This window comes from Mesocricetus auratus, unplaced genomic scaffold, assembly GCF_017639785.1.
Source record: "Mesocricetus auratus isolate SY011 unplaced genomic scaffold, BCM_Maur_2.0 Super-Scaffold_100024, whole genome shotgun sequence".
Lineage (NCBI taxonomy): Eukaryota > Metazoa > Chordata > Mammalia > Rodentia > Cricetidae > Mesocricetus > Mesocricetus auratus.
Genome location: NW_024429205.1, coordinates 28,324,340 through 28,345,286, shown reverse-complemented (window position 1 = coordinate 28,345,286; position 20,947 = coordinate 28,324,340). Strand labels below are relative to the sequence as shown.

General features: G+C 41.3%; 1 protein-coding gene across 5 annotated transcripts in view; it reads left to right on the top strand.

The window, feature by feature from the left end:
* Heatr5b (HEAT repeat containing 5B) overlaps positions 1 to 20,947 on the top strand; it is a 73,416-nt gene that overhangs the window by 33,883 nt on the left and 18,586 nt on the right. For all 5 annotated transcript variants that reach the window (XM_040730968.1, XM_040730970.1, XM_040730969.1 and 2 more), the window contains 8 exons: positions 335 to 524; positions 2,537 to 2,706; positions 9,651 to 9,795; positions 10,426 to 10,665; positions 11,089 to 11,340; positions 12,379 to 12,560; positions 14,933 to 15,001; positions 18,828 to 19,007. In XM_040730968.1, the coding sequence (XP_040586902.1) occupies positions 335 to 524; positions 2,537 to 2,706; positions 9,651 to 9,795; positions 10,426 to 10,665; positions 11,089 to 11,340; positions 12,379 to 12,560; positions 14,933 to 15,001; positions 18,828 to 19,007 (1,428 nt within the window). The remainder of the gene's footprint in view (positions 1 to 334; positions 525 to 2,536; positions 2,707 to 9,650; positions 9,796 to 10,425; positions 10,666 to 11,088; positions 11,341 to 12,378; positions 12,561 to 14,932; positions 15,002 to 18,827; positions 19,008 to 20,947) is intronic.

Genomic DNA, 20,947 nt, shown 5'->3' with positions numbered 1-20,947 from the left:
ATATACACATGTGAGAGTACACACAAGTGAGAGTGCACACATGTGAGAGTGCACACATGTGAGAGTGCACACATGTAAGAATATACACATGTAAGAGTATACACATGTGAGAGTGCACACATGTGAGAGTGCACACATGTGAGAGTGCACACATGTGAGAGTGCACACATGTGAGAGTACACACATGTGAGAGTACACACATGTGAGAGTATACACATATCTTCAAGGGCAGTAAGACTCTGTCTCCAAACACACTGAATGTAACAATTTAGTGTACTTGATTCAGTGTACTGCAGTTGCTTCTCACAACTAAAATAGTTGCGTTTTATTGTAGACGTGGTCCCTTCATTCGCTTGCCTTGATAGTGGATTCTAGTGGCCCAATGTACCGTGGATATGTGGAGCCCACATTGTCTCTAGTTCTCACCCTGCTGTTGACAGTCCCACCGTCACACACAGAAGTCCATCAGTGTCTGGGCCGGTGTTTGGGTGCTATAATAACTACGGTTGGACCAGAACTGCAAGGTAAACAAATTCATCTTAACCTAAAGAAAGCCCATGGACAATTACTGTCCTTCCATTTCTTCAGTGTGCTTGCAAAACCTTTTTAGTAAGTATCATCTACTGTATATTTGTGTTTTTTTCAAAACCTGGCACTCAGTGCCATTTTTAAAATAACCACGACAGTCTTTTCTTTTTTTTGTGGCATGGCTTCACTATGCAATTCTAGCTGGCTTATAACCTTCCATGTGGAACAGGATGGTCTTGAACTCACAGCCTCTGTAGTGCTGGGATTAAAGGTGTACAGCACCACTCCTGGCTCACAACAGCTTTTTAAAAAACAACTTCTCTCATACATTACATCCTGACTGCAGTTTCCCCTCCCTTTTCTCCTCCCAGTCTGTCCCCTACCTTCCGTCTCACCATTTCCACTCCTTCCATTTCTCTTCAGAAGAGAGCAGGCCTCCCATGGATATCACCCAAATGGGGCATAAGAAGACACAATAAGACTGGACACACACCCTCATATCAAGACTGGGTGAGGCAACCCAGTAGAGCAAGAGTCCCTAAATCAGACAAAAGAGTTGGAGATACGCCCCTCCCCCTCCCACTGCTAGGAGCCCCACAAGAGCACCCAGCTAACAACATAACATGTGTGCAGAGGCCCGAGCTCAGACCCATGCAGGCTCCTTGATTGCTGCTTCAGTCTGTGAGCCCTACCTAGTTGTGATTCTGTGACCTCTGTTCTCCTGGTGCCCTCCACCCCTCTTGTTCCTATAATCCTTCTTCCCATTCTTCTTCCAGTTTCCCCAAACTCTGCCTTGAACAGAATTTTTTTGAAGTCTTGAGCAGAGAAAACATTTTAAATGTAATTCTGCTTGTACCCCTGTGAAAACAAAGATAAAATGTAGTTATTTATCCTGGAAAGATGACTACTGTTCCCTTGGGTTGTACTCTCTTTGACTGTAAGACCCCTAAGGTGATGTCTCTCCTGTCTCTGAGGCAGCTAGTTCAGAGAAGACCTATTGTCCCATGCTGCTGTGCTTAGAATTGGGGCCTTTGTAATTTAAAAAGCACAGTGAGAGAGAAAGACACCATACAACAGAGCTCACATGGAGGAGAGAGACAGGCAGAAAAGGAGAGAGGGAGGGAGAGGGAGAAAGAAAGATAGATGGGAGGGGGCCAGGGCCTTTTAAAAGGGAACGTAGTGAATGTGCACAGATGGTGCTCTTAGTGGCCGTAGCTGAGGGTGTATCCTGTCAGAACCCCATGGGCAGGCCAGTACATATGCCTGAACACTAACACCCACAGGCGATCTTCCTGATGGTGAATTAAACACTGAATTCAGTGACTCATTGTGAGTATATCCTGAGAACCTACACTCAAATTTTCCCCTTCCCCTCTCCATTTATTAATTAATCCTCAAGAGGTAGTCAATTTTGTATTTTCATCAATTAATGATGACACAGTTCAGCAATACATGTTGTCTCCATTTTACAGACTATGAAAGTAAAGAGGAGCTATGAACTTCTCTCTGATCTTCTCCAAGGTTTTGTTTTTGTACATGATTATATGATTTCCTTGACTGGTACATGTACATAAAATTATTTTACTTCACATTAGAAGAAAGTTTCAGATACCTATATTTGGTAATTAAACCACTATACAGAAAGTATGTAACATTTTCCTTCATTACCTCTAAAAGGTTTTTATTATTATGCAAACAGTATTTAAAGTTATTGTAATGAAAGTAGTATTTGTTAAGTGAGACCCGCAGAATGAGGAACTTGTAATTTACCAGAAGATTGGTAGTTATAAAGGATAGCATGAGTTTTAAAGGAATGAGTTTCTAAGACATGAATTATTACCTTTAAATACAGTTGGGTTTTGAAGTGATATTTGGGAACAATTCAGATTATTTAAGCAACCTGAATAATGATTTGCAGAAGGGTCTATCTAGAGGATGATTAGCCCAGGAGTGTTTTTGTGATACTAATAACACTTGTATTTTACACCGCCTTTTATTTTCCTGTTAGGAAATGCAGCGACCATTTCCACCATCCGCTCCTCCTGTCTGGTGGGTTGTGCGATCACCCAGGACCACTCTGACTCCCTTGTTCAGGCAGCTGCCATCTCCTGCCTTCAGCAGCTTCACATGTTTGCACCACGGCATGTCAATCTGTCTAGCCTTGTTCCCAGCCTTTGTGTAAGCACACAGCTATGTCTTTCCACTGTTTTATTTTGGGAGCTTTAAAGTATTTTTACCAAAAGACCAACCTGGACCAAAACAAAAAAAATGTGTTTGGAAGTTATCTTGTTTAATTTATTTCTGTTTTGTTTTGCATTTTAAGAACTATTTTGACAAGTCACTTATTTCCTAGCTAAGGACATGCTGCATGTAGTCTTGTCCTTTCAGAACTCTATTTCTTAGAGCTTGATTGGTAGCTTCTGAGATCTGCTGCTATCATTGCAATCTTCTATTTCCTTATTCAACAAATACCTATAGATTCCCTGTTATATATAAGGCACCAGGCACTTGTATGAATAAGACAAGATCAAGCCTTTGTCATTATGAAGCTCATAGCTAACAAGACTCAATGAACAATAGCTATTTACAAGGTAAGAACTAGAAAGGCTGTAGAAGATTGAGAGTATGGCTCAGTGGTAAAACACTTGTGTAGCATAAAAGGCCCTCAGTTTGATTCTCATTAAACAACAAGTAGAAAAGAAAAAGCATAAGGGTAACATAAGGAATATGTTAACACAGCACCTTCCATAAGCCAGACATTCAGAAATTAGTTTCCTGAAAAATTGTACTTAAGGTGTGCTGTGCAGAATAGGATTTAGTTTGTGGAATAACACCGTATCAGGGTATACAGAGGGGAAGATGTGGAAGGCCCCTAAATGAGAAGAATGATGTGCTTGAAGAACCAGTTATTTATTATGTGATTAGACCTGGGAGAAGATGGGTGTGCAGACAGTGAGAAGTAAGATGTGGCGGAGCAGCCAGCCCGGTGTCAGCAGATGTCACAGATACTAAGGCCTCAGACTTCATTCTGTAGCTACGAGGAACCGTTTACAGGGAGGTAGCATGGTCAGAATTGGACTTCCTCATGCTAGTCTTGCTGTGTGATGCAGTCTTGACTGCTCTATGTTAGGGTAAGAATTTTGGTATTGTAGGAGTAAAATGATAATGGTTAATTTTAGGTTGGTTGCAATTAGAACAAAGGAAAAACGACAGGTTCAGGTGATATTTAGGAGGAAGAATGAACAGAATGAGTTGGTTAACTGGCTCTCAGGAAAAAACAAAAAGGATGTGTTTAGGGTTCTGACCTGAGCATGGTGATAGAATTTCCTGCGATTGGCATTGTTGGACAAGGCTGGGGAGAGGGAATATCATTCGGTTGTAGGTATATATTTAAGCCTGGAGCTTAGATAAAAGCTGATGGATTGGAGAAGTGAGTTTGGAAGTGGAAGTTATTGTAGATGAGATTGCCAGTCAGAGTGTTTTGTGAGAAACCCAGCATCTTAAAGGGAAAAACCAGAGAACTGGGTGACGGGAAGGGAAAGAGGAGAATGACAGTAACATAAGAAAGATGAAAGGAAAATTAGAGGGTGTGTGCTCACAGAAGCAAGGTGGCGTGGGGGAGCAGTTAGCATCTTCAGATACTGACAAGGGTTGATGAAAGCTGTAGTGTGTTTTGTCCCCTGATTGCTCTTAGCAAGAACTCTTTGGAAGAGTGATAGAAGTGGAAGCTCTGACACTGGGTCAGAGGTGAGTGTCAGCAGAAACTCTTGTGGACATTATTTGGAAGAGGAGCATGGGTGTTACTGCTGGAGATATGGCTCAGCAGTTAAGAGCATTAGCTGTGCTTCCAGGGGACTCAGGCTCCATTTCCAGCACCACATGACAGCTAGCAGCTGTTTTAATTCCAGTTCCAGGGGATCCAGTGCCCTCTTCTGACCTCCTCAGATGTGGCCTGCACATGGTACACAAAATACATGCAGGCAAAACACCCCTACACATAAAATAAAAATAACAGATTTTTTTTTTTTTTTAGTTAAAGGAAGAAAACCAGGTTGAGGAGATTTGGGGATAGAAGAGACTTTTCCTCCTGTAGTGTAGTACATGAGCCTGTTACCATGCTCACGTGTAAGAGCCAATATAGGGGAGTGGTAAGCATTTGGAAAGAGAGGGAATAATTAGTAATCCAGTGAGTTTTAGTTGAATAGAGTTTCCAGGGTGTAAGTAATGTGATAGCCCTTTCGATGCAAACTGATTAAAGGGGATGGGCATAGCTAAAGGTGGACTTAGAGATTCAGTGTCTGGAGGCTAAGCATGTTGTCTGCTGTTTATATTCAAAGTGAAAGGCAAAATTAACTTCTGAAGTTGAGGGGAATGAATATAGGAAATTGAACTACCTGGAGAATTGTAAGACTCTGGTAGAACAGGGCATTCAGTGTAGATTGATGACACTCTGTGACTCCAGTGTGTGATTTATTATGAGATCCATTCTGTTTAGTTACGGTTTTTTCTTCAGCAGCTGTAAATGGGTTGGGTGAAGATCATAGGAAACTACACTTCTCTGCCTCCATAGGTAGACTTTAACTATATAGAATAGATTGAAAGGCATCAGGATAAGAGAAGGAGGAGTGCTGATGAGACAGGGCTGAAGTGATAGACAGTGATGTCTCATTTGGATAGAGAGGAGAGGAAGCCAACAGGAGGCTGGAGAAAGCCATGAGAGATGTCATCATTGGAGGGTATTGTTGAGGTGAAAGGAGGACCCTGTAGGATAATAAAAAGGGCAAGTGGTACATACTCAGTTTGGTGCAGCATAGTTAATTTTACTCAATAAAGCAAGCTCCTACTTTACTTTAGGGGAACTCATCAAGTCCCAAACCATCAAGGAGTTTGAATAAGTCACAGGGTGGAACCAAATGCATATGACATGTATACAAAATGAACATAGAAAGAAAACACAGAGTAACAGTATGTATTGCATTGCCCTCTGTGATAGGACTCTAAGCATTCTGCCAAAAGCTATGACCTAATGTAAGCTATGAGGGCATAGATACCAGATACAGCTCAGACAGGCAACTGATTGTGGACAAGAAGATACTGACTTCCTGGTTTATCTCTCCATTTTTTTTAACATTTTGTGTATATGTATTAGTGTGAGCATGTGTGTACCACAGTGTGCATTTGAAGGTCAAAGGACTACTTGAGGGTGTCAACCTTCCATCGTGTCTGAGGCTGGGTCTCTTGTTGATTTATGTACACCAGGCTAGGTGGCCTTTAGACTCTAGGGATGCTCCTGTCTCCACTGAAGTTTATCAGTAGGAGCTCTGGGATGACAGATACATGCACTACCATGTCCAACTTTTACAATGAGTCTCCTATGCTTAGCACAAGATAATGTTTCTAACTTAGGTTCTCATGCTTGAGTGGCAAGTGTTTTACCCCCAGTGAGTTATTATGCTATAGAGGCTGACCGGATAGTTAAAAGGATCAAGTAAAGTAAAAACTGACTCTGAGTGGAGCTTATCACTTAGCCACGGGGCACACAACAAGCTTCCTATGCTTAGCACAGGATAATGTTTCCAAGCTGGATTCCTTAGTGGAACATCTGGGGTTTTATTACAGGCATGTTGGAATACTTTCCTGAACCTCCTCCAAAAGACTGGGTAAGTGAGATTATGTCAGCTGGGGAGGAGATGGCATAGCAGACTAGAGATGAGAAAAGGGGCGCCCCAGTGGTTGCCTTATTGAAGCATTGCCCAAAGTCTCTCATGCAGTGTGCGTTTACCAGATGCTCTGACGCCTGCTGCAAGGTAGTCTGCATATGCTTTAATTCAAAGGAGTGAAAGAATTCAGACTTCCGTAAATTCACATCAGCTCTACTGTCCTTATCGTCAGAAATGGCTGTATTACGTGCTGCTATGTGTAGTATTGAAAACAAAAGAAATATGATTTTTCAGAAATGTCTTGATAGGTACATTTTATCATAGAGGTAGTTAGTAAATTATATAAATATGTTTGAAAATAGAACTATTCAAAATGTATTTTTAAAATCACAAGTGCCATTCTGAATTATTACAATTTCTGTTCTTGGAAACAACTGCTTTTTCTGTCATGCGACCACAGTTACTCTTTTTTTTTTTTTTTTGGTTTTTTCGAGACAGGGTTTCTCTGCATTGTTTTGGAGCCTGTCCTGAAACTCGCTCTGTAGATCAGGCTTGGTCTCGAACTCACAGAGATCCACCTGCCTCTGCCTCCCGAGTGCTGGGATTAAAGGCGTGTGCCACCACTGCCCGGCAACCACAGTTACTCTTGTTCAGACAAAATCTTTTCATTTGTGTCATCTAGAATAATTTTAGAAATTACCAGTGAGTGATTTCCACTTTGAAATTTATCTTTATGATAATGTTCCCTAACAAGGCATATGGAAAACACTGTAATTCCAGCACATGGGAGGCAGAGGCAGGAGGTTCTTTGTGAGTTTGAGGCCAGCCTGGTCTAGTGAGTTCCAGACCAGCCAGAGCTTCACAGTGAGACCCAGCTTCAAAAAAAAAAAGCAAAAAACCCAGTTTCTGTGTGTCAGTGCCATAAGAGTCCACCCACAACCGGATATACCTCACTGAAGCCATATGCTACTGACAGATGGTGGAAATATTTGCAATATAGAAGCTTGGAAAACTATAAAAGCAGAAACACTGCAAATTAATCCCAATAGTGAACATTTTTATGAGCAATTAGAATAAGGCCTGGGGGAACTAGACAGCTATGTCATTTCTTATCACCACACAGCTGTATAAAATTGATGGTAGTCTCTCTTGGCTTTCATTATATATTCTCGTATCAAATTATTCCCAATTATAGGATCAATACGTGAATTCCTGATTCTTTCTTCTTCTAGAAACTTTGCCAAAGATGACTTTATTGCATTAAAATATCTTATCTTGGCAAAACAAACCATGGGTGTTATAATGCCATTTGCTAAGTTTCTGTATCTTCAGCTTTGACAAATGAAAAATAAGACTTCACTAGAGATTATATGCACACAAATGTATCAGTTTGACCAAACAGTAATCATTTTCTTTAATTTTAATTTTCCTTGTAATTGATGCTTCTTATTATTTGTAAATACAGACACTCCTTGGCTCATGAAAGGGTTAGATCTGAATAAATCCTTCATAATTAAAAATATCAGAAGGTGAATGCATGTATGACACTTAATCTACTGGACAGCATAGTTGAGCAAAATCGTGAATCGTGCACAGTGACGGCTGCCTGTATAGATGATGTCATAGCTGACTCCCAGAGGAGGCTTGGGCTGAATGTGTATCACGCTCTACTATTCCAATTCAATAAGCTTTAAGTCAAACTGTTAAGTCAGAGACTATCTACAAAACCTAGTAGATAAGGGAAACTATAGTATCCAGAATTATTACATTAGTCCATTTTAATTGCTTTTTAGTGTATGTGTGTGTGTGTGCACATGCGCACGTGTGCATTTTTGTGTACGCATGCTACAGGTGCTTACAGAGGGCAGAAGAGTACTTCATATGCCCTGGAACTGGAGTTTCAGATAGCTGGTAGCTGTTGGGTGCTGGGAACTGAACCGAGGTCCACTTAAAAAGGGGCTTAGAGAGATGGCTCCGAGGTTAAGAGCACTGACTTCACTTCCAGAGGTTATGAGTTCAATTCCCAGCACCCACATGGTGGTTCACAACCATCATATAATATCTGGTGCTCCTTCTGGTATGTAGGCATACATGCCAGCAAAACACTGTATAAATGATAAATCTTTAAAAAAAAAAAGTCAGCAATCTTAAATGCTGAGCCATTTCTCCAGCCACCTGTTTTTGTGGCCACGGTATCGTGACAGTTAAGTGTAGGACACTGGAGCTGGAAGATAAACCATACTGCATCTCTAATGTCTGGATGTAAAGACAAAAGGAAAACTGAACATCAGAGACACCTGATGCTTTTAAATGAAGTTTTAAAAGACTGAGTGTGACCTTCAATGTCTGTAATCCAGTATTTGGTGGGGAGAGACAGGATTTGGAATTCAAGGCCAGATTCAGCTACAGTGTGAGATAGAAATCAGTGTGGTTTACCCGAGGCCCTGTCTCAAAATCAAAGGCAAATAAAACACTTTATAAACTGGGATGTTTAATTTAAATTTCACTCTGGCTGGCCAGTCAACATATTTGTTGAGTGTATTTTCTTTCTCTATAATTATCAGTGCATACATACAGATTTATGATAAAATGATATTTAACATTTGGTAAGCAATTGACCCATGTTTGTATTGTTATAAGCTTTTTACTTTTGGCTACATCTTATTTTTTTACTATTACATTCCCATTTTACAAAGAGGCAAATTTAAGTATAATCAACAGAGGTGAGATTTGAACCTAGACTGGCACCCAAGACTGTATTTCTGATATTTTACTTTGGGTATACTATATTAATTTTGTAGGGACATTGCAGGTAGAGTAAGTCTGTCCCCAAGCCTCCATTTCTAGATCTTTTTGGTTGGGTTCATGTTTGCTTGATTTTGTTTTATTTATTTTAATAAATATTCTTCACTTTAGTTCGTGCCATATGCTCTGTCCTCTTACTTTCCGTTAACTGCATTGGCTTTCCGTGGACTTGTGGGTGACAGTGTTTCAGTGGGCCAAGCATAAACTTAAGATGTGCAGAAGGTCCTTCTGAATTTCCATCCCAATGTGTCATATGAGCCATAGAGAATGGATCTCAGCTTAGGTATTTTGGTACTGATTCTTTCCTGTATATCTTGCCAAAAGCCATTGTATGGTTGTATTGTGTTTATTTAAAAATTACATTTTATTAGTTTTAGTAAAACTAATATGTCTGAATGTGTGTATGAGCACATGGTAAGTGCAGGTGCCCAAGGGGACCAGAGGTGTCATTTGCCTCCTGTGCTGGAGTTACAGGTGTTTGTAAGCTGCCTGACATGGATACTGGGAATTGAACCCAGCTCTTCTTAACTGCTGAGTCATCTCCAGCCCCTGGTGGTATTTGAAATAACCAAGGTCTTTCAAGAAGGAACCGTCATAAGTGAGGCATCCTGAGGATGAGTTCACATAAAGACTGTCCTGCAATTGTTATGCTTACAGGTTCATCTGTGCAGCTCCCACCTGCTACTCCGACGAGCAGCTGTGGCCTGTCTCCGGCAGCTTGCACAGAGAGAAGCAGCAGAAGTGTGTGAATATGCCATGAGCCTGGCAAAGAATTCAGGGGACAAAGAGAGTGGTGGGGCCAGTGAGTTCTCTGATTTGCCAATATTCATTGCTTAAAAACGTTCATATTGCTTCTTTCTTTCCTTCCTTCCTTCCTTCCTTTCTTTTTTCTTTTTTTCCCCTCAAGACAGGGTTTCTCTGTGTAGCCTTGGTTGTCCTAGAACTTGGTCTGTAGACCAGTCTGGTCTCTAACTTATAGACATCTGCCTGCCTCTGTCTCCTGAGTGCTGGGATTAAAGGCGTGTGCCACTAGGACCAGTTGGAAACGTTCGTATTTCTAAGAGTACAGAATGATCAGTTTTAGAAACCAGGGGTTTACCCTTATTGTCAGATTAAAATTTTAGCCCTACAGTATCTAAGTGTAGACCCTAGTTAAAAGTGATTTACAGGGCCGGGCGGTGGTGGCGCACGCCTTTAATCCCAGCACTCGGGAGGCAGAGGCAGGCGGATCTCTGTGAGTTCGAGGCCAGGCTGGACCGACAGCCTCCAAAACAATACAGAGAAACCCTGTCTCGTAAAAAAAAAAAAAAAAAGTGATTTACAGGTGATTTTCTTGGCATTGTGAGTCATATGTTAGGCTTGGTCTTCAATGTCATTGCTACATACAGCATACAACATCTCATACAAGCTCTTTTGTGAAATTCCTTTTCAGATGTTAGTCCTTTCCTGCCTGGAGTTAGTCATCGAGGTGATATCCATTGCCGGCACCAGGGCGTTAATATAACAGACACGGGGCTTGAGGGCCTTCTGTTTGGAATGCTAGATCGAGAGACAGACCGAAAACTGTGTTCAGATATTCATGACACACTGGGACACATGCTCTCTTCACTGGCAGTAGAAAAGCTCTCCCACTGGCTAATGCTTTGTAAAGACGTCTTGGCTGCTTCTAGTGGTACGTCTTTAAATGATGTTCTTAAAATAATGAAAATTGTCTTGCTTCTGATATATAAGCATAGATATACATATCTATATTAACTTTAGCCCACTTTTAAAGGAGTTGATAACTTTCATCCACAAATCCCTGCAAAATGTTAAAGGTTAAATCATACTATGAGCGAATATGCTTTTGAAGTATATTTTAAACTTTTCAATGTTCAACTTAAATTTTGACATCTTAAAAATTCCAGGTTACTTTGTAGTATGACATAGTGTATAATTCTATTTAAACATGCAAGTGAGTACATAGATTAATAGATGTTATGTCTTCCTTGATTTTCAATTCAGAAGAAGCTTGTCAGTTCTTAGAGGATGAGAATCAGTGGCGGTTCTGAAGCATCTTGATGGGAGGAGTCATTGTTCTCCATTTTTGTTGTAGACATGAGTACGGCAACACTCTTAAGCAGTGGAAAAGATGAAGAGTCTGAAAAGAAAGATGAGATGGATGACGACACCATGTTTACTACACTCGGCGAGGAAGACAAATCGAAGCCTTTTGTGGCTCCTCGCTGGGCCACTCGAGTATTTGCTGCGGATTGCTTGTGCCGCATTATCAACCTGTGTGAGAATGCCGACCAGGCTCACTTCGACCTTGCCATGGCTCGCTCTGTTAAACTACGGAACCCTAAAAGTAAGTGCAAAATCACTTCTTCTTTTGCCCAGAGTATTTCTGATAGGTTTCAGATATTCCACCCTGTCCTAATCTCACCCAGCCTCTTTTCTGTTATATTTTATGTCTTACAGGCCTAGACTTCTCCTTCTTCATGTGTTCATGTCCCTTTCCTATTTGGCAGACACAGGGTACGGCAGCTGCTGACTCTGTCTCTCATCTCTGAACCAGTTTCTGGTTGTTGACTCTTTCTTTGTTAGGAGCTGTGTTTCTCTACATCTTTTATTCTTGATATTTGTCATCAGATGGTGAACAACGTAAATGCTGTGTAACTAGTGCTGAATTTTGCTGTTCCTTTAAATTGTGCTGAACTTTGTCCAGGATTTAGTAAATTATTGTACTTTGTGTTATTTGAATTCCTCTGAGACTTGCTTTTAAGCAAGATCTAGGGTTATCTTTGCCTTAGTGCTAAAAGATCAAGACTTCCTTCCCACTCTGTTCTCATAAAAAGCCTCTTAAAAATAATTTTGTAGACCAAGTTTCCTGACTACATGCTGTGTTTTTCTACAATAGAGACTGGCAGGCTATGGCCTGTGATAAAATGCAGCCCACAGCCACTTTTGGTAATAGTTAACTGGAGTTCAGTCACTCGTTTTGGTGGCACTGTCTATTGTATTCTGTAGGTACTGTCGGGCTGCTTTCATGGTGTGGCAGAAGAGCCGAGAAACGGCCTTGGAGATGGTGTGGCCTGCAAAGGCAAAAGCAGTCAGTGTCTGACCCTTTACAGAAAAGCCTGCCAGTCTCCGCTGTGCACAGTTAGAAGCCCATTTGGAAGCCACGCTGCTTTTGTGTTTGCTTCAGCTGCAATGTATCCTATAGTTGTCAGTGTTAGCATGTTATTAAAGGTCTGCTGATGCTCCGGGACACTTGATAAGAGTTTTATCTTTTAGACATCATGAATTATGTGGGTCATACTATCAACTTTATTTTGTTTCATATTTTGTGTTATTACACTAGTTTGGGTGAACTTTCCCGTCTGAGTTCTGTTTTCCTTTGCAGATGACCTCCTCGTACTGCATCTCTCTGACCTGATTCGCATGGCATTCATGGCTGCAACTGATCACAGCAACCAACTGCGAATGGCCGGGCTCCAAGCACTTGAAGACATTATCAAGAAATTTGCGTCTGTGCCTGAGCCAGAGTTTCCAGGTCATGTGATCCTGGAGCAGTATCAAGCTAATGTGAGTTTTGCTGTTTATTTACAGGCCGAATGAAGTTTGTGATGGTCACTAAAGGAGGGATTGCAATCTCTTCATATGGATCTAAAACCTTTAGGATCTATATCATAGTTCCATCAACCCACAACTGGAGAAGGGTCAAACTGCTGTAACTATTTTTAAGTTGTGTTAACATAGTAATGATAAAACTAGAATAGAAATTCTGGCCTTGCTTTCCAGTCTTGTGCTTAGATGTTTAGCCGTGCCTTGCCATTTAGAAGATAAAGACAGCATTCACAGAAGTGTTGCAGATTTGCTGCCATTGTATGCATATGTATGTGCTGAGGCGTGATGAACAGTTTCAGAAATAAAAGCAAATTCCTCTCGTAAACTGAGTGAGGAGATGGTCCCTGATAGTAGCCACCAAAAAGATTACTGAAAAGGCCAAGTTTCAAGAGATTGTTTGTGCTGCACCCTAGACAGATAAACTTGTTTTCCCTGAGATTTGTACTCTAAGATCTCAGACACACCATGAACTACTCCCTAGTAATGGGGGAAAGGCTGTGTGAAAGTTAGGGACAAAGTTCTGTTAGCAAGCAAAACGGAAGTCTTTTTTAACTGAGATTATTAAAAAGCTTTGTTCCAGACACACAATATCTTGTCTAAAAGCTTCATTCAAGCCGGTGGTAGTGCACGCCTTTAATCCCAGCACTTCAGAGGCAGAGGCAGGAGGATGTCTGTGAGTTTGAGGCAAGCCTGATCTAAAGATTGAGTTCTAGGACAGCCAGAGCTACACAGAGAAACCCTGTCTCGAAAAGCCCAAGTAAATAAATAAATCAAGCTGTGTTAAGGTACCCAAAATTATACCTGTGAGTAATAAATAACCACTTAAACACAGGGAGGAAGGTAGAGCTTTAGTCCAAGTGGCTGGGTACGGTTGTTTACGAGAATGAGGCTCTGTGGGAGTGCTCCTAACTACTCAGCCATCTAGCCCCCAAAACATTTTTATTTAGAAATAATTTCAAATAGTCAGGAAAGTATTTCAAAACTGTTTCGCGTCCTTTCCCTTGTTTGGCTGCTGCTCGTTTTGATGCATTTGTTTGAAAGTTGACTTTCTCTTCCTCTCTTCTCCCTCCTGTGTCTGTTTCTCCTCCCACAGACATCCATACGTAATACAGTTTTTCCTAAGTCATTTCAAGGTAAATTACTTAGTCATGTGTTGATCCCTTGACCCATTTGGACTGTATTCCTAAAGAGTGAGAGGGTTACGTAACCACAGAGCAGTTTTAATAGCTGGAAATGCAGTATTGAGTCTTTGCTTTTATTAAATCTGCCATCATCATTTTGTCAGTGGCCCACTTAGCTCTCCTATAGTTTCTCTTCTCCTTCAGTGCCAGTTCCCATGCTCTGGTTAGTTGCCATACGCCTTTAGTCACAGAAAGGGACTTTGACAGTCTCCAGACATCCCGTAAACAGTTAGTGACTGTTGGTGGGAATCTCATTAGGAACAGTACACACACTATGTCTCATCATCCATCTCAGAGTCAACCATGGCTGATATTAGCTCCTTGAAACTGAAGCTTGTATTCCTTTACTTACTGATATATTAATGTAAAACTAACTAACAACATATTATTACTTCTTACTGTATGTATGGTGAAAGTGAACACGTGCCTGTATGTGCTCGTGTGTCTCTGTGTGTGTGTCTGTGTGTGTGTGTTTCTGTGTGTCTGTGTTTGTTTCTGTGTGTCTGTGTGTGTGTGTCTGTGCTTGCACACACATGTGCAAATGCATGAATGGGGCAGAGGACAGTATTCGAGCATCAGTTTCCTCCTTTCACTGAGTTCCCAGAGATCAGTTCAGATTGTCTAGCTTGCTTGGTGGCGCCTTTACCCACTGAGCTGGCCCCCTAAAAGCTAATAATTTTGAGCAGTCTTTTAAAACATCTTTTTGTGAGGTGTAATAATGTTTGAGGTACTTTGGTGCCTTTGAATTTTTATAATTCCTCAGTTACTTAAAGAAATTGATCCAGTTATTGAGATTTACTCAAGAGATACATAAATGCTGTCAGAAATATGTTTAGAAAATATATATGGGGTGAGGAGGAAACAAAAAATGTAACAGTCTTTGTTATCTTTGATGACAAAATCTCATTTACCATTAAACAAAAGCAAAGGAAGCAAGGTTGTCCTGCAGGTATGCCTTCCATATAGAGCTGACACTGGTGACTTCCTAAGGAGGGAAGAACAGTGGGGCACGGCCAGTCTTACTGGGGTAGAAGGTGCTCAGGAGGGGGTGATAGAGAAGGAAGGGACAGAGGAGAGTGCTTGTGTTTCAATCTCCAGTGACACAAGGTCACTGCTGCCTCTACAATCAGTGACTGCTCGTTTTTCTAGGTGGGAGCGGCCCTGAGACCAGCCTTTTCACAAGACACGCCGTCAGATATAATAGCAAAAGCTTGCCAGGTAAGAAGAAAGCAGGCTACCTGTGGCCGCCTTCTGTACATTCATTCGAAAGGTCTTCTAGTTCACTTACAGGGAAAATCAAATTGTTTTTTATCTTGGAAATACAATAGTGCTCATTACTTTTTTAAATAAACTTTTAAATAAAATTACCCATTCTCTCACTTTTTATTTGATGTGTATGGCGCAGCATTCATGTGGCAGTCAGGACAATTTGGAAGATGGTTGGCTGCTCCTCTGTGTGGGGTCCCACTCAGATGTCACCCTGACGGTGGGCACCTTCACCAGCTAAGATGTCTCACCCCCACCCCAATCTTTCTTGCTTCTGTGTTCTAAAGGAAGTGTAAGGAAGTAAGTGCTAATCACATCCCTTTCCCCATAGCTTGGGATTTGGCTTTGGATGCTTTGGAACGTTATCTCCAAGTGGATGGACCTGTGAACATTATGAGAGGAGCTAATGGAAGAGCATAGAAACAGCTAGGTAGTTACTGGTGGGGTGGTGAGCTGCATAGTCTGTTACTGTTTAGAAAGGAAGGAATGGCTTTGAATCAGGGTGATCCATAGACATCCTCACATGTAGTATACCTGGGTGTTTCTATGAGCCAGCAAAAGTGTCACTTGAAGAAGGAGCAGAGTCACAAGCAATGCAGCCTTTAATGTTTCACTGGAGCCTAAAATGTGTAAATGTACACTTCCATGCCTGGTGGGGCCAAGGTCTTTCTCTGAATATGGTTTTGTTGAACCATCACTGCATTATCTTCCTTAATAAACAAATCCATAAAGCATTACTTGAAATTTCTAGATATAAAATCTTTTTGAAAACTCATTTATATTTTCTATTTCTGCATGTGTATCTGTATACATGTATGCTTGCACATGCATGGGTGCCCACAGATGCTAAAGAGGTGTCAGACCACCTGGAGATGTAGTTATGGACAGTCATGAGTTTCCTGACGTGGGTATTAGGAACCAAACTGCAGTCCTGTACAAGAACAGAAAGATCTCTTAACCTCTAAGCCATCTCTCCAGCGTCCACAGCAGTGGCTCTCAACCTTCCTTTAAAACAGTTCTTCATATTGTGCTGACCCCAACAATAAAACTATTTTTGTTGCTACTTGATAACTGTAATTTGCTGTTGTTATGAATCATAATGTCAATATTTTTTCAAGATAGAGGCTTGTCAAAGGGGTCATGACCCACAGGTTGAGAACAGTTGCCTTTGACTCTTTAAAGTAGAAGAAATACTTAGGAAAGCTTAGGGCCAAATTTCTGGTATTCACAGATTTGCCTGACTTTTAGTAACATTTTAACCAAATTGCAGAAAAATATTGTATTTCTCCAGTATGTTTAGTTTCTTTAGGAATCAACTCCTTTCTTCCTTTTAACATTTCTATTGTATTGCATATAATTTTGAACTTTGTATTTGCAGAATTATTTTGGTTGACAACTTATTTTGTCAGAAGTATATTCTTTTTTGGGGGGGTTTACGAGACAGGGTTTCTCTGTATTGTTTTGGAGGCTGTCGGTCCAGCCCGGCCTCGAACTCACAGAGATCTGCCTGCCTCTGCCTCCCGAGTGCTGGGATTAAAGTCGTGCGCTATAACCGCCCAGCCAGAGGTATATTCTTTTTTTTTTTTTTTTTTTTTTTTTTTTTTTTGGTTTTTTTCGAGACAGGGTTTCTCTGTGGCTTTGGCTGCTGTCCTGGAACTCACTTGGTAGTCCAGGCTGGTCTCGAACTTACAGAGATCCGCCTGCCTCTGCCTCCCGAGTGCTGGGATTAAAGGCGTGTACCACCAACACCCGGCCAGAGGTATATTCTTAATAACCATCTGTTTTTAAGTATTTTTATTGTTATTAAACTTATTTTTCAGTTTTTGAAACTGATTTGTTTTTGTTGGTGGTGGTTTTGTTTTTTTGAGACAGGGTTTCTCTGTGTTGCCCTGGCTGTCCTGGAACTTACTCTTTAGACCAGGCTGGCCTCGAACTCACAGAGATCCGCCTGCCTCTGCCTCCCAAGTGCTAGAGTTAAAGATACCACTACTGCCCAGCTGAAAGTAAGATTTAGTGAAAAAAATTGTTATAAATATTTAGTTACAGCTTTTAATGATTTAAATTAAGGAAAACAAGTCCATTAGCCATGATTTGAAACCCAAATCCTCCACAATACACAAGAGGGGTTTTATAATCTATTTGGCAGCAAAACCCAAGGTCACTGCACTTATTTATACACAAAGCCTAATGAGATTTTAATATTGATTTGTCTCTGAGAGTGATACCTAATGAATGCCCTACCAGAAATGTCCTTGTGTCCACGGTGTGATGCAGTCCCAATCCTTCCCACATGTGTTCCCTGACGAGGTCCTGTGCCTTCGTCCCTTTTACCCAGAAGCAATGGGTTGTAAGAAACCATAGTTGCCAAAGCTGGACTGTCTAGGCTTCTTCCCAGATGACATCCTTCTCTTAACTCTGTGTCTGTCCTCACATTGTTTTCCTTTATTTTCCTGGGTTTCATTTTTTTTTTTTTCTGTTGTTCTCTTGACATTTAAGTATACCAACGTCTCTGTTGTCTGGTGTAAGGCTTTTAAGATATTCTCTCCTAAACCAGGTGATGATTGCATACACCATTAATCCCAGCACTCAGGAGACAGAGGCAGGTGGATTTCAATGAGATCAAGGCCAGCCTGGTCTACAAAGTGAGTTCCAGGACAACCAGGACTGTTATACAGAGAAACCCTGTCTCAAAAAAAAAAAAACCAAAAACAAACAAAAAATAGTCTCTCCCTAAACAAATCTGCCTCATAATCTTAATTTAGTTATTGCTTTTGTGTAGAAGTGTCTAATCTTCCACTTGCTCTGGAATCCAGAACAGAGTTTCCCACGGTCTGCTGAATGTCCATCCACAAGTCTCTCAGTGCTACTTAGAGCTCACAATTGAAAATGTTTGGAATTCAAACCATGCTAATGGCTCTCCACTGAACTTTCCTAGTTTTTGTGTTAGTGCTCCTAAGATTGGTGTCACTCCCCCCAGTCCTTCAAAGTGAGATGCTTTGACAGATTGTAATAGTTTCGGATTCCTTATTCTTTTGCACCTCACTGTCTCATGCCCTCAGTAAGTGATGCCCATACCCTTACTTTTGTCCCTGTGTTTCTCTTGATGCCTCACTTTATTTCCACTCCATCAATGTCACTTCCGTCTTATGCAATACATTAATAGACAGGTAACTGAAGGTGCTGTTTATTGTCCTGTATATGGTTTTCCTAAAGCATAAATCTAAAGCCTAAGTTGCTTGGCAACTCATAACTCAGGATCCTTGAAAACTCATGGGGCCATCATCCGATTTTAGTACATAGGATATTTAGACTTTGTCCTTTCTGACCTCAGCTTCATTTCCTCCCTACTCCACACCTGTGTCCTTACTACCAAGTGTCTTCAAGTGTTACTGCAGTCATAGTGCTGCAGTTTTCTTTTCCCTTAAATAAAACCTTTCACCAAAGCTAGTTTGGTAAGCATATTTTGTTGAAGAAGCTTTCAAGACTGAAAACCACTTATTTTAAATTTTCTGTTAAATAGTGGAAACATAGAATCTGGGCATGGTGGTACATACTTTTAATTACTGCACTTGGGAGATGAGTTCAAGGCCAGTCTGTAACACATGGCAAAACCCTGTCTCCGACAAGCAGTGGAAACTTAGTGCTACTTCATTGTCTGCAGAGGGGTAGAATGAACTTCTCTATTCTCCCCTGTGCAGGGATATGATGAAACCCATTTCCCTCTCCCCTGTGCAGAGTTACTCTCCATGTGCAATAACTTTAAACCTTCCTTGGCTAGGTGTGCAGCACGTGGATTGGAAGTGGCGTTGTCAGCGATCTCAATGATCTCCGTCGGGTACATAACCTGCTTGTTTCCTCTCTGGACAAAGTTCAGGCTGGAAAGGGATCTTCCAGCCAACTGTACCGAGAGAGTGCCACCACCATGGAGAAGCTGGCCGTCCTCAAGGCATGGGCAGAGGTACACATGTCCTCGTACTTACACCCTCCATCCCCATGCCCTGATGCTCACTGGAGAATCTCTGTGCATTAAAACTGGCTGTTGGAGCCGGGTGTTGGTGGTGCACGCCTTTAATCCCAGCACTCGGGAGGCAGAGGCAGGCGGATCTTTGTGAGTTCCAGGACAGCCTCCAAAGCCACAGAGAAACCCTGTCTCGAAAAACAAAAAAACAAAACAAAAAAAAAAAACAAAAAAAAACTGGCTGTTGGTGTGGAAAACTTTTTCAACTCTGCTGATGAGTCTTCTGCACAGCTTTCTCTTACTTCTTATGGTGGCACACACCTGTAATTCCAGCAGGCGAGGCTGAGGCAGGAGATTGCCATGTCAGGGCCACTCTTGGGCTTCATAGCAAGCTCTAAACCAGTCAAAGCCACAAAGTGAGACCTTGTCTGAAAATAAAAACAACAATCCTTTGTTTTGAGAAAGGGTTATTATAGGGAAATTAGCCATGGAAAGCCCAGAAATATAAATAATAGGAAATATTTTATGCTAAGATTTTTATTTAACTAATTTTAGAAGACTTGCTGCCTTGATAAATAGGCTGCAGAAGTCTTATTTAGTTTATGTTTTAATAATGGTTCTAAGCTTGTTTATATGTGGGATTTCCTTTTTTTTTTTTTTGGTTTTTTTTTTTTTTTTTTTTTGAGACAGGGTTTCTCTATATTGTTTTGGAGGCTGCTCTGTAGACCAGGCTGGCCTGGAACTCACAGAGATCTGCCTGCCTCTGCCTCCCGAGTGCTGGGATTAAAGGCGTGCGCCACCAATGTCCGGCTGTGTGGGCATTTCTTTATCAAATGATATTATTTAAATTCTTACAGAACTTCCAGTTGCTTTTGAATTATCACCAGCTGCCCTTCAGTATTTGTAGTTACTGATTCCTCTCCTTACTAGCTCAGCCATTTTAAAGATTTATTTACTTTTATGTGGATGTATGTTTTGCCTGCATGTATGTATATGCCATGTGTGTGCCTACTACTTGCAGAAGCCAGAAGAAGGATCCTCTCAAACTGGAGCTGTGCTTGGTTGTGACACAGCAGGTCCAAGCTCAGGTCCTCTGCAAGAGCAGAGATGCTTTTAACTTGTGAGCGTCGAGCCCCTCAGCCTGTCGTCCCGGTGTCTGCAGTACAGCAGCCATGGCCCCTGGATAGCAGTGCTGCCTCAGAGTGCGCTTCTCAGCTTAGATAAAGGGTGCTAGGCTTTGGGTGGGTGGGGACCTCTGTCATCAGTTCAGATAAAGGATGCTGGGACTAAGGAGTGGGGAAGACTAGGATTTATTCCCTCATAGAAAGAAAATACAGGGCCGGGCGTTGGTGGCGCACGCCTTTAATCCCAGCACTCGGGAGGCAGAGGCAGGCGGATCTCTGTGAGTTCGAGACCAGCCTGGACTACCGAGCGAGTTCCAGGACAGCCTCCAAAGCCACAGAGAAACCCTGTCTCGAAAAACCAAAAAAAAAAAAAAAAAAAAAAAAAAAAGAAAATACAGAATTCAATGAGGTATCATAATTTTTTTCTCCAGTTTTTAGGCTATAGATCAAGCTTTCTTTTTTTTTTTTTTTCTTTTTCGAGACAGGGTTTCTCTGTATTATTTTGGAGGCTGTCGGTCCAGCCTGGCCTCGAACTCACAGAGATCCGCCTGCCTCTGCCTCCCGAGTGCTGGGATTAAAGGCATGCGCCACCACCGCCCGGCTTAGATCAAGCTTTCTTACAAATAAAGTATCCTTGGGATCCTGCACTTCTTACTCTGATGATATTTTAGCAAAATACTTTTTTTTATTTTAGTAAAATGATTGCTTTTATTTAATAACATTTTAGCTTCTTTGAAGTTAATCCAAATCTGATTTATATTTTATATTAAATTTTAATCGAAAGTAAAATAAGAAAAGATATTATTTATTGGATTT